Here is a 14,470-nt window from a genome sequence, read left to right on the forward strand (position 1 = left end):
GGAAAATAATAAATAAATCAAATCAAGGACCCTGCCTGAAAGTGAGGAGAATGGAGAGAGCGAGAGAAAAGAGAAAGGGAGAGGGTTTTCAGGATTGTTATTGGAGACGTATAACTCATTTCTGCCTTAAAGAGTTCCAGATGTGGGACGAGAGAGAAAGAGTGAGAGGTGGGGGGGAAGACGGGCAGAGAAGGTGTGATGAGATGGGGGGGGGCATGGGGGTAAGGTGGGAGAGGTGTGTCTGTTTTGTTTTAGTTTTTTTTACACACACACACACACACTTTACAATGCTTAGGCGGCCTACTTAAGGATTTCACTGGCAGAAAAATCCCTGAGATTGTCACCATTGATGTTCTGACAAACTTTTAACACTTGCTGAGGTAACTGGAGCAGACATGACAGACATTGATTAAACCACTGACTGTGGTTCCTGCTGTGTGTGGTGTGTGTGTCTGTAAGATATACATTGACCATGCTGTGTTAAGTGCCGTTCGATCCTGACTGAGTCTCTTAACTGCCTAGCCTGTCAATGCAGTGTCACAATGGAGTCGACAAATACCACTGCAATCATCATCATCATCAGGGTCAGGGTCATTGATCCTGACCCTTTCAATGGCAAAGACTACAATCATCATTGTAATAATACATACCGTTTATCTGAATGTTATCCAAAGCCCCTAACATTAGTATTAATCAAACCCACAATCCTAACGTTGCAAGCGCCATGGTCTACCAACAGCCACACAGGACCATATCAGGAGCACAGGACCATATCAGGAGCACAGGACCATATCAGGAGCACAGGACCATCATCCTAATGATCACTGCTTGAACCACAATGGCTGTTGGCTCCAGTCCCAGCTAGGCGTAACACTGCCACTGTGCTGCTGAGTGTGGCGTCTAACCCCTGACCTGCTTTCATCAATAGGCTCAGTCAAACGGATCCCTATTCACTACAAACAGAAAAAACTATACTAGTAGTGTCTTGGCAAGCTGTTGGTCCAGCACTGCTGTGGTTGTGTGTGTGTGTGTGTGTGTGTGTGTGTGTGGTGTGTGTGTGTGTGTGTGGTGTGTGTGTGTGCCCCATTTCCTCATGCCTACGTCAGTGTGTGTGTGTGTGTGTGTGTGTGTGTGTGTGTGTGTGTGTGTCTGTGATAGTGTTTGTTTTCTCTGCGGAGGCTCACAGAAACAAAGGGCCATTGTGTGGCTGTGAAAAGAGCCCTGCTCTGGAGAACGGCCGACTGCCACAAACAAAACCTCATTACAACGTCCCAACACTGGTCCAACATTGGTGGTCAAACACTGGTGACCAAACACCAGACCGGCCTTAGATCAATGAGTTTACTGGCGGTACGGGACAGGGGTGAGCGAGGAGACGGCAGAGAGAGGGATGAGAGACGGATAAGAGAGGAGAGAAGAGGGTAGGAAGGGAGCGAGAGAGAAGGGGATGGGTGAGATAAAGGAGATGGGGGGTGAGAGTAGAGCAGAGCAGACAGCTGGAGAGGAGGAAGTTGACTTAGTAGCACAAACAGAGCTGTTTTTCAAACGACTGTCTGCTTCCTGCTCTAACACTGATCTCCAATAAGGCCTAATAATAAACAGCCCAACAGGGATAACATGATTTTCACACAAACACTGATCACCAATCAGATCTTATAAAGGTCCAATGCAGACGTTTTTATCTCAATATCAAATCATTTTAAAATCACCTTACTGTGATTGTTTTCAATTAAAATGGTCAAAAGAAACAAAAAAAGCTTCTCGGCAAAGAGCAATTTCTTAAGCAAGAATTTCACTCGGACTGTCTGGGAGTGGTCAGTGTGGGGAGGAGAAACTGCAAACAATCTGTTATTGGCAGAGATTTTTCTTATTGGTCTATTAGGGTAAATCCATTTCAATTCAATCATGTTTTGACAGCATTCCTTTTGATTTAAACAAAAGGGATGCTGTCCATGGAAGAGGTGGCAAGGAAGTTACTTTTTGAACGTGAATGCCAAAACATTCAGCAGATTGACCCAAGTTGACCCATTTTGCATTCCCTACCATACCATGAGACATCCATGTCTTCATCACTGGAAAATATAAATGGTTGAGTTTGATATAATTGAAAAGCTTACAAAACYAGGTTGTCAAAATATTGTATACTTTTTTATGAATTTTTTTTTTTTATGCAGATTTTCTTAACCTTTAGTGTCAATTATCTATTTGCATATGTTGTATGTTGGTTTTTGTGTTGTGCGCGCCATCGATTGAGACACAGCACGCTCTTAAAAACAGGGTGGGTGTCATCTCAATAGAATGGACCTATCCCTTCAGATCACTGCAATTTAGCTTGTACACCATCAATTTAAATTGAATTAAAATATTTACATCTAATTGCTTAGAAAGCCAGTATGRTGGATTGCACTCAGGCTTAAATGAAAGGCGGGTGCAGCAGGTGCAGCAGGTGCAGCAATACCAATGAGCGTCTTCTCCAATGCGAAGTGCGAAGTCTTCTACTTAAAAACTCTACACCCCCAAAGGCTTAATGAGGAATTGGACCTTGTATGTTTCCCCTCTAGTGTTGTCTACATGCACCAGCAGTATTACAAATGTTTTACAAATTAAAAAACAGGTGCAGCAGGTGCAGCAATACCAATGAGCGTCTTCTCCAATGCGAAGTGCGAAGTCTTCTACTTAAAAACTCTACACCCCCAAAGGCTTAATGAGGAATTGGACCTTGTATGTTTCCCCTCTAGTGTTGTCTACATGCACCAGCAGTATTACAAATGTTTTACAAATTAAAAAACAGAAATCATTTATTTACATAAGTATTCAGACCCTTTGCTATGAGACTCAAAATTGAGTTCAGGTGCATCCTGTTTCCATTGATCATCCTTAAGATGTTTCTACACCTTGATTGGAAACCACCTGTGGTAAATTAAATTGATTGGACATGATTTGGAAAGGCACACACCTGTCTATAGAAGGTACCACAGTTGACAGTGCATGTCAGAGCAAAAACCAAGCCATGAGGTTGAAGGAATTGTCCCTTGAGCTCCGAGACAGGATTATGTCGAGGCACAGATCTGGGGAAGGGTACCAAAACATTTCTGCAGCATTGAAGGTCCCCAAGAACACAGTGGCCTCCATCATTCTTAAATGGAATAAGTTAGGAACCACCAAGACTTTTCTTAGAGCTGTTCGCCCAGGCCAAACTGAGCAATCGGGGAGAAGGGCCTTGGTCAGGGAGGTGACCAAGAACCTGATGGTCACTCTGACAGAGCTCCAGAATTCCTCTGTGGAGATGGGAGAACCTTCCAGAAGGACAACCATCTCTGCAGCACTCCACCAAGCAGGCCTTTATGGTAGAGTGGCCAGACAGAAGCCACTTCTCAGTAAAAAGCACGACAGCCCGCTTGGAGTTTTCCAAAAGGCACCTAAAGGACACAATACTCTGGTCTGATGAAACCAAGATTGAACTCTTCGGCCTGAATGCCAAACATCACATCTGGAGGAAACCTGGCACCATCCCTACGGTGAAGCATGGTGGTGGCAGCATCATGCCGTGGGGATGTTTTTCAGCGGCAGGGACTGCGAGTCAGGATAAATGGAAAAATGAATACACAGTAAAGACAGATCATTGACGATAACCGGCTCCAAAGCGCTCTGGACCTCAGACTGGGGCAACGGTTCACCTTCCAACAGGACAACGACCATAAGCACACAGCCAAGACAACGCAGGAGTGGTTTTGGACAAGTCTCTGAATGTCCTTGAGTGGCCCAGTCAGAGCCCGGACTTGAACACGATCAAACATCTCTGGAGAGACCTGAAAATAGCTGTGTAGCGACGCTCCCCATCAAACCTTACAGAGCTTGAGAGGATCTGCAGAGAAGCATGGGAGAAACTCCCCAAATACAGGTCTGCCTAGCTTGTAGCATCATACCCAAGAAGATTTGAGGCTGTAATCGCTGCCAAACCTGTTTCAACAATGTACTGAGTAAAGGGTCTCAATACTTAAAATGTGATATTTCAGTTTGTATTTTTAATACATTTGCAAAAATGTCTAAACCTGTTTTTGCTTTGTCATCATGGGTTATTGATGAGGGAAAAACAATGTAATACATTTTAGAATAAGGCTGTAACGTAACAAAATGTGAAGAAAGTAATGTGTTCTGAATACTTGAATTTGTCCATTTTTGATACTCTTCTATATATTCCTTGTTAATATGCATTGACTCCCGATTTGCCAGTTTCTAATCAACTATCTGCCTGCACCTGTTGCGCCCGCTATGCACAGCAGGTGTGTCTTAAGTARGTGTCTTCTTAAATTTGTTAGTACAGCACTGATGAAGGCATAAGACCGAAACGTATGCTCTGTTCCTTTTTATATAGCACCTTACACTTTCTGTATTCTTTCGAGCATGGATTAAATTAATTATATTATTTTTACATCTTGGCCTCCTTGGGTTATTCCTTTTCATGGTTGAGTGTGAGTACTTTAACTCTATTAACTTGCAATTACTAGCACAAGATGGCCGCCAGGCCACCCACCCACAATTCTATTATCTATATTTCTATGACTTTAATAGGTTTATTTATGATYGATTGACAGTATAATTTAAAACAACAGATATTCCCTGATGTGGACCTCCAACCATCTTTGCGATACCACTTGAAAGTTGAAATTTCAATTGTATTCCCATTTTAGTACATTTATCAGCCAAAACATGACACCCACCCTGTATATTCGAGAGCGTGTTCGGTCTCAACCGATGGTGGGTACAACACAAAAACCTCAGATTACGTAAAATAGGGTCTGGGCTACAATAAATTGGAATATGAAGGAGAAAAAAAAATCGGACTTCACGCATTTTTGGATAATTGACGTTTCAAATGTTTAAAAAAAAAAATGTTTTAATAGTTTGACAACCCTGTTTGTAAACTTTTTAATTATTTCAAATCTCATATCTTTTCCAGTGATGAAGACATGGATGTCTCATGGTAGGCTTGGGTGGTATAGTGTATAACGGGGTATTTGGAAAAAGCCACGGGATGGTTTACAATACCGTTGAAACAATTTCTTCGATTTTTAAATCAACTTGAATATTTGTAGCAAATTGTAAGTAAATACCTGCAGTCAACTTGTGCAATATGTTAGGAGATAAAAGAACATGATGTTCTTCATTTCATCTGTCACATTATTATGTAGCTCACGATAGTCCCCAGTCACATGGTGTTTGTTTAAAAGCACACAATGACGAGAGAGCGAAACCTTGAGAGTCATGCACTGTTGTGGAGCATGCGTCAGGTGATCTAATTACAGTATGGAATTCACAACTAAATGTTTGCCAGCTAGATATCTTACAACTATTAAGTTAACTGTCTAAAATGTGCTAAATGCTCTGCAGTTGTGCATTTTGGTTTGCTAATTTAGTAGCTCGTTCGCGATATAGCTAACTTCTTCCAAAATCAAGCATTCGCTGGGTAATAGCAGAGAATCCCCACCTGGATCAACAGCCTTGCTAGCTAATGTTTGTTTTGTGTGTTCAGCAAACTGAGTAGCATTTTTGAGTTACTTGTTTAGGTCAGAAATTTTACAGAATGTTCGCAATGCACCCGTTAGCATTTAGTTGGCATTCTACGGGATTTTACATGTACATGTTAGCACTGCTAAGCTACGGGTTACAGACTATCAGTGCGGTTGGAAAACAGCGCCCCCTGTGCTCACTTCCAGTATTACCGAATATCCAAGTATCGCACAAGGTCGGTATGAAGGTATTACAATCTGGACACCGTCCAAGCCTATCTCATGGTATGATAGGCAATGCAAAATAGGTCAACTTTTGAGCACTATTATCTCTTGAATGATTTGGTATTCAGGTCCAAAAAGTAACTTTATGAGCACTTATGCAATGGGCAAATACTGCATGTATGGAACGTTTCGTTCACATCAAAAGGAAATCAAAAGTGGTGCTGTCAAAAAGCTATTGAATTCAAATGGATTTAACCATTAACTAATTAACCGCCTGGTGATGTCGCTAGGCAGGCCAAAACTCCATCCCACCAAAACAGGAGGCCTTTTCAAACTGCTCTTACCCTAATATGGCATTAGTATCATTTTCAGAATGTCAGTATTATTCCAACCAGTGTGGAAATATATATAAAACACAGGATAATCAAGTTTCACTGCACTCTGCCTTTAAAACATTAATACAAAAAAAACTGTCCATAAATGATTCAATGGTTTGCTTGAACACTGATCTCTAATCAGATCTAATAAACAGTCCTACAGGGGACAACATTTGTGCTTCCTGTTACACTGATCAAAAATCTGTTCTAGAAAAAAGGATGGTCGTAAACTGAAATACAAGTCTGATGGAGACAAATTGGTGAGGTGGGTATGGTACTTGCAGAATGGAGTCTGATTAAGTCACTCTGGATGAGTGTCTACTAAATGACCAAAATGTAAAATGCAAAAGGAAACAGTCACTTTGACAGTGACTATTCTATTCCCATACTTCAATTCATTTTACCTCATAAAAAACATGACTTGTTTAGTGAGAAAAAAAACATTCCTTCTTTGTTAAGATTTCAAATGCAAATTGGACTGCTTTTTCCCCATCCTGACAAGTGAAATCACTTTGGACACATCTAAAGCCTTCTCACACATCTCAAGCTTTCTCAAACAAAGCAAACCCATTGTATCCTACCACAGGTTTGAGTATGACACATTACACCTTTTCCATCACATGTAGACATGAGTGAGTGGGAAGGGGAAAGGGGCGTGTAAGTGTTGCTCACTGGTGCTCTTAACTGAGGTGAGAGTTTGACTGCACTTTCAATCAGAGTGAATGAATGTTCTCCTGTCCAGATTCATGCACACATGCTTGTGCACACACACACCCACACACAAACCAACTCCAATTGCAGCAGCCAATGCCGGCTCCAGGCATAAGCAACATAAGTGGTCGCGTAGGGCCCCTGGCCACAAGGGGCCCACGGACCAATTTATATATACTGCACCAGTCAAAAGTTTGGACACACCTACTCCTTCAACGTTTTTTATTTATTTGTGCTATTTTCTACATTGTAGAATAAGAGTGAAGACATCAAAACTATGAAATAACACATTATATCATGTTGTAACCAAAAATTATAAATTATATTTGAGACTCTTCAAAGTAGCCACCTTGATGACAGCTTTGCACACTCTTGGCATTCTATCAACCAGCTTCATGAGGTAGTCACCTGGAATGCATTTCAATTAACAGGTGTGCCTTGTCAAAAGTACATTTGTGGAATGACCTGGCCTCCACAATCACCCAACCTCAACCCAATTGAGATGGTTTGGGATGAGTTGGAACGCAAAGTGAAGGAAAAGCAGACAAATGCTCAGCATATGTGGGAACTCCTTCAAGACTGTTGGAAAAGCATTCCAGGTGAAACTGGTTGAGATAATGCCAAGAGTGTGCAAAGCTGTCAAGGCAAAGGGTGGCTAATTTGAAGGATCTAAAATGTAAAATATATTTTTATTTGTTTAACACTTTTTTGGTTACTACATGATTCCATGTGTTATTTCATAGTTTTGATGTCTTCATTATTATTTTACAATATAGAAAATAGTAAAAATAAAGAAAAAACTATGAATGAGTAGGTGTGTCCAAACTTTTGACTGGTACTACATACATACCGAACAAAAATATAAATGCAACAATTTCAAAGATTTGACTGAGATACAGTTCATTTAAGGAAATCAGTCAATTTAAATGAATTAATTAGGCCCTAATCTATGGATTTCACATGACTGGAAACACAGATATGCATCTGTTGTTAACATGCTACCTTATAAAAAAAGGTAGTGGCGTGGATCAGAAAACCAGTCAGTATTTGTTGTGAACACCATTTTCCTCGTGCAGCGCGACACATCTCCCTCACAGAATTGATCAGGCTGTTGATTGTGGCCTGTTGAATGTTGTCCCACTCCTCTTCAATGGCTGTGCAAAGTGGCTGGATATTGGCAGGATCTGGAACACGATGTCGTAGACGTCGATCCAGAGCATCCCAAACAGCTCAATGGGTGACATGTCTGGTYAATATGCAGGCCATGGAAGAACTGGGACATTTTCAGCTTCCAGGAATTGTGTACAGATCCTTGCGACATGGGGCCGTGCATCATCATGCCAAAACATGAAGTGATGGTGGCAGATGAATTACACGACAATGGGCCTCAAGATCTCGTCACGGTATCTCTGTGCATTTAAATTGCCATAGATAAAATGCAATTGTGTTCATTGTCCATAGCTTATGCCTGCCCATGTCATAACCCCACCGACACAATGGGTCACTCTGTTCACAACGTTGACATCAGCAAACCGCTCCCCCATACACGCTGTCTGCCATCTGCCCGGTACAGTTGAAGCCAGGATTCATCCGTGAAAAGCACACTTCTCCAGCGTGCCAGTGGCCATCGAAGGTGAGCATTTGCCCACTGAAGTCGGTTACGACAACCAAACTGCAATCAGATTCAAGACCCTGGTGAGGATGACAGGCACACAGATGAGCTTCCCGGGGATGGTTTCTGAAAGTTTGTTTAGAAATTATTTGGTTGTGCAAACCCACAGTTTGTCTGGGTGGCTGGTCTCAGACGATCCCGCAGGTGAAGAAGCCGGATGTGGAGGTCCTGGGCTGGCGTGGTTACACGTTGTCTGCTGATGTGAGGCCGGTTGGACATTCTGCCAAATTCTCTAAAACTTTATTAGAGAAGGCTTATGGTAGAGAAATGAACAATCAATTCTCCGGCAAGAGCTCTAGAGGACATTCCTGCATTCAGTATGCCAATTGCACGCTTCCTTGAGACATCTGTGGCATTGTGTTGTGGCAAAACTGCACATTTTAGAGTGGCCTTTTATTATCCCCAGCACAAGGTGCACCTGTGTAATGATCATGTTGTTTAATAAGCTTCTTGATATGCCACACCATTCAGGTGGATGGATTATCTTGGCAAAGGAAAAATGCTCACTAACAGGGATGTAAACAAATGTGTGCACAAAATATGTAAAAGGTCTGTATTTTTTTTAACCTTTATTTAACTAGGCAAGTCAATTTAGAACAAACTCTTATTTTCAATGACGGCCTTGGAACAGTGGGTTAACTTCCTTGTTCAGGGTCAAAACGACAGATTTTTACCTTGTCAGCTCGGGGATTCGATCTGCAACCTTTCGGTTACAAGTTCAACACTCTAACCACTAGGCTACCTGCCGCCCCACTTCAGCTCACGAAACATTTGCATATATATTTTTTTCAGTTTATTTTTTTTAAAGAAACTCGGGTCGTTTGCATTTAACTATCATCTCGATAAACAGCTGGACGTAATGACGTCACAAGCAAAAACCTACGGTGTCGAATAAAAATTAAGTACCTGAAGTGTTTCCATGACCAATTTAAACAAATTGAGCATTAATAAATAGCTGACATCCTGTATGCCTTCCCATCTATCTGTTTCATGTCTCTGATAGCCAGCATTGATAGAATGCAATAATTTACTAATGTTTGCCATATTCTAATAATTCTCATGTGCCAACCACAATCCGTGCCATGGTTAAACCTGCACTGCTGTATATCTGAAATAGTTGAATGGTGAAACTTGCCAGCCAACCAGAAACGCAAGGCAACGCAATTCAGGCATTATTGAAAGTCAAGACAATCCTTGTCCTGTAATGACACATTGTTTTTCATAGTTGATCAAATAGATTTTTGCAAGCAGTAGGCGTTTAGAATTAAATGTGGAGTGGCGCTTTTAAGTTACGCGAAGACATCCCGTGCCCTGCTCACCTTCAAAAGTATTGAGCAATCATCATTCATTCGAAAAACACCATGTCGCTATGAAGAAAGTTTGACAAAAGAAAATTCACCCCTGTCGAACAGATTAAAATGTTGTCAATCTTCAGAACATTTCTCCTATATCTGCCGTTTCCATTAAAACACAAGGCATTGCTTCTGTCTCATAAAACTGGGTCAATGGAAACCTGCCTAGTGACAGTCACTCAATTAGCCATGTCAGCTAACAATTTTTAGATTGGTAAATTAGTCGAGCCAGTTATCATCCCCAAATACTGACCGGCCATACAGGGCACGTGCCCAGGGCCCCTGACCTCCTCGGGGCCCCCAATGATTTTGTTAGTCACTCTCACTCAGATATAATTGACATGGCATAAGTCATGAGTAGAATTACATGAAATGTGTTATAAAATTGCTAAATGTTCTCTCCAGCCCATGGCAAAATGTGTAGAACTGCAGAAGACCTGTTTAAATTTCACAATAATTGCTACTCACCACACTCAAAGTGTAGATTTGCAGGAAATTTACTTTTTCGTACATGACTCTCTCCGCCGTCAAGAGCAGTGCTTGGTGGTGGGGAAACAGAGTGCCGGCCCTGGCAGCAACAACTTAATTTATAAGTCTATAATTTTGAGCCCCACTTGTATGCATTTTACAGTCACCTTCCAACATTCATTCCACATTAGCTGGTCTACCTTTTGGGTACTTTGACAAACCCCTCTTGCCTTGAAGTGATAGAAATGTACTTACCATTGGCGTTCTTGCCGCAGATGAGATGCTCATAGTGCTGCAGGACCCCCCACAGCTCCGCGTCATTGTTCACCACCCCCTCCAGAGCTTCGACCGACACCGGGGCACAGCCTGACACCGTGTCCACCCTGGAGTGCCCTCGCTCGGCCATCATTACCCGGGAGCCGGCCTCCTCCACCAGCGCCTCCATGCAGGCGGTAAGACAGATAGCCGCATACTCGTGGATGCGCACCGAGATGCGGGTGTCCACCATCCATCGAAAGAACCTTCCCACGGAGAAGGTGAGGCCGCAACGGGCAGATTTGCCCTTCCTCAGGAGCTCCCCGGCGCTCATACTGTACATGGAGATGGCCTTGACCGTGGCCGATATGCAGTGTTCGGCCAGAGCCCAGCTCAGCACCAGCCTCATGGCGCTCTGCACCTCGAAGCGAGTGCAACGGCAGTGCATGACGCTCAGCCGCTGAGCCTCTCTCGAAATGCGGATGAGGGCTCGGCGAAGGAGCGTGGACAGCCTCCGGACTGCCTCATTGGATAATGTCGGCACCGGAAACGCTTTGGCACCGGTAACGTTCCCGGCTACTTTACGCAGTATCTTTCCCACCTCGTCTTCGGTCCAAGGGAACTCCTCYAGCTCCGGTAAACGGGGACACTTGGAAAAGATGTCCTCGGGATCCTCGGGCAGCACCGTGTTGACCGTGTCCCAGCTGTTGTTGCGACTGTTCATGGAGCCGGAGTAGTACCACCAGTTGCCCCGATGCGGAGCCGTCATGAACGGCTGTGAGTTGGACTTGGAGGACGAGAGGCTCAGGGACTTGCAGGAGTCCCCTGCCCCGTAGCCCGAGTCTAGAGTCAGGTCCTCCAGGGTCTTCATGTGGGCATTGCTCATCCCCGCCATAGTTAGATAGGTATTTTATTTAACAAGGATGTGAAGAAACGTTGGGGAATTTAATGGTTTACCTGGAAGTGACTGTAGTATACGACTCCAGTCGAAACTCACACGCAATCTGGTTCTACTGGTTTACGCAAAACTCTTTTCATGCGTGTCCATACATGTTAATTTGATCGTAACGCTAAAAATGGCATTTGTCAGAAGTATATTCTGTAATTTCTATGTTTTAAAGATATCTAAATCCTTTCATAAATCATAGATGGTATGGAGAATGAAACCATACTGTACGCTCACCCCCTCTCTCCATATAGTGCCTGTCGCGCAGTGATATAAACTTTTCTCTCGGACTCCCCTCTCCCCGGGACTCCCAAACTTGTAGTCGAATTATTCCAATCCCTGGAAAAATCTGTTAATTCGGTAGTCCATCAACGGAAACCAGAAACTTGAGAGAAAGGAAAGGGTTTTGGAAGGTTTTAAAATAAGGAAATAGTCTATCATCGCTTGCAGCGAGCCTAGTGCCCCACCAGAAACAGACTACTGCCTCACAGACGTAAACGAGGGGCTGGGATACACGCCTGGAAATTCCCAACCACCAATCAGCAGCCGACAGAATTCTGAGATCCAATCAGCGATTTGTTATACAGTACATTTACCTTTGGGTAAATACAGTATGAACGTTGTTTTTGCAACACATCACAATATATGAGCCAGGGGTAAAACTAACATAAAATAGCAGGCGTAAAGGAGGTATCATTCCTAGGTATTAGCCACTCTAGCATGGTGGTGGAAAATGGTGTTTCATAAAGAAAGAAAATACACATATTTTCCCATTTTTTCCAGCCATTTTTCTAGCCATTAAATCGAGGTAAAGAGGAAATCGAAACCTTTGCAGCTTGACGAGAATGTTTTATGTACGAACCGGTCCCCGGGGGACATGAGCTGTCCAAAGGCTGATAGTGTAGATCACAGGTTGCTGGCACCTTACAGTTTTTCTCAATTGCTAAAACACTAAAACCCATTGGCTGAACAAAGTTCTCAGTTGCCTGGACTCATTTAGCTAATTATGCAGTCTGTTGTCAATACCTTAAACCATTTCACATGGTAAAACACAATTTGCAGATCTCACTTAGACTTTTCAGCAAAACTCTAAACACATTCTCATTCTCAAAACACATTCTGCACTCTAATGCACATGTCATCCATACTGGTAAACACAAGTGGCAACAATCAAATACAAATAGAGAACACATGTCATTGATTGAACACAACCACTCAAAATTGATTTAACCTGTTTCAAATGATGCGACACAACCAATATAAGCCAGTTCAGAGAGCAAACAGGTTGTTGAAGGTGGGAAGGAGAAAGTCTGAGAATGGATAGAAGAAACAATGTGAGAGGACGAGTGCGTATGCGAGGTGGGCGAAGAGGAGGAGGAGGAGGAGGAGGAGGAGGAGGAGGATGATGGCAAGGAAGAGGAGGACAAAGAGGAAGAGAAAGACAAAGAGTGGGAGTATCTGATGAAATTCGAGCAACAGTTATAGACCATGTTCTTGTCCATGGACTGACAATGAGGGAAGCAGGACTTCGAGTGCAACCCAATTTGAGCCGATTTTCTGTGTCCACCATAGTAAGGACATTCAGAGAAGAGAACAGGTACTACTGTATTTTTCTAATTGCAAATTTACTGTACTACACTATATGCAGCTGTTTCAATAGACATTTGTAAAGTTAATCACTGTATGTATTGTACTGCATGAATATGTTTTGTAACTGCACAACTACTTTTTGTAGAATTGCAAGGCTGCCACATGCAGGTGAAAGGACAGCTATATTCACTCGGGAGCAAGAGGCTGTTATAGTTGGCATGGTCCTTCAAGATAATGCAATACGACTCAGAGAAATCCAGGAACGAGTGATACAAGACAACACTTCCAGGGAATCGACAGTGTGAGCATTTCCACAATTGACCGTGTCCTCCATCATAACAGGATGCGAATGAAACAAGTATACAGAGTACCTTTTGAGCGCAACTCACCAAGGGTGAAAGAACTGCGAGCTCAGTATGTGCAAGTAAGTGTACATTCAGAAACATTTAATGTAATCCAGATTGTCTACAGTACTAACACATACTATGTGAATGACATTACTCTTCAGTACATACAATGTATGTGAATCAGAAGCCTAATTGTACTCTACAGTATAGCACTGTCTCTGTATGACTTACAAAATCCTACATACAGTATATTGTATTTCTACACAGACAATATTTGACTTGGAATCCTTGGACAGACCCCATGAGTTAATCTTTGTCGATGAAGCAGGCTTCAATCTAACAAAGAGGAGAAGGAGAGGCCGAAACATGATTGGACAGCGGGCCATTGTTGAAGTCCCTGGTCAACGAGGTGGCAATGTCACAATCTGTGCTGCTATCAGCAACCATGGTGTTCTACATCACCATGTTACACTTGGGCCATATAACACCCAGCACCTTCTAAGATTTATTGCCAATCTAAGATATATTTTATTTGAGCAGCAGGTTCAAAAGCAGCAGGGTCAAGAGCTAAATGAGAATCCCATTCTCACCTATGTGATAGTGTGGGACAATGTCAGTTTCCACCGAGCTGCTCAGGTAAGGGAATGGTTTAACATCAATGGGCAGTTCATGAACTTGTACCTCCCTCCATACTCACCTTTCCTGAATCCGATTAAGGAGTTTTTCTCCTCTTGGAGATGGAAAGTGTATGATAGATAACCCTACACCAGAGTAAATCTGCTGCAAGCCATGGATTTAGCATGTGGTGATATAGGTGAGGAATCATGTCAGGGCTGGATACGGCACACAAGAGGCTTCTTCCCCCGTTGCCTCAGGAGGGACAATATTGCTTGTGATGTCGACGAAGTGCTCTGGCCTGACCCAGCCCAAAGACAAGAAGAAGCACACTGATCACATGTTAACTCCTTTGATTTTTAGGGGGTACAAGGAGGAGGCAGAACAAAAAACAAAATTGCA

General features: G+C 42.8%; 1 protein-coding gene across 1 annotated transcript in view; it reads right to left on the reverse strand.

The window, feature by feature from the left end:
• The window catches only part of abtb2b (ankyrin repeat and BTB (POZ) domain containing 2b), a 140,585-nt gene extending 128,580 nt beyond the window's left edge, over positions 1–12,005 (reverse strand). Inside the window, exon 1 of the mRNA XM_070442821.1 lies at positions 10,571–12,005. Coding sequence (XP_070298922.1) covers positions 10,571–11,465 — 895 coding nt within the window. The 5' untranslated portion in view covers positions 11,466–12,005. The remainder of the gene's footprint in view (positions 1–10,570) is intronic.
• Between the last annotated feature and the right edge of the window lie 2,465 nt (positions 12,006–14,470).

Source organism: Salvelinus sp. IW2-2015, linkage group LG4q.1:29, assembly GCF_002910315.2.
Source record: "Salvelinus sp. IW2-2015 linkage group LG4q.1:29, ASM291031v2, whole genome shotgun sequence".
Taxonomy (NCBI): domain Eukaryota; kingdom Metazoa; phylum Chordata; class Actinopteri; order Salmoniformes; family Salmonidae; genus Salvelinus; species Salvelinus sp. IW2-2015.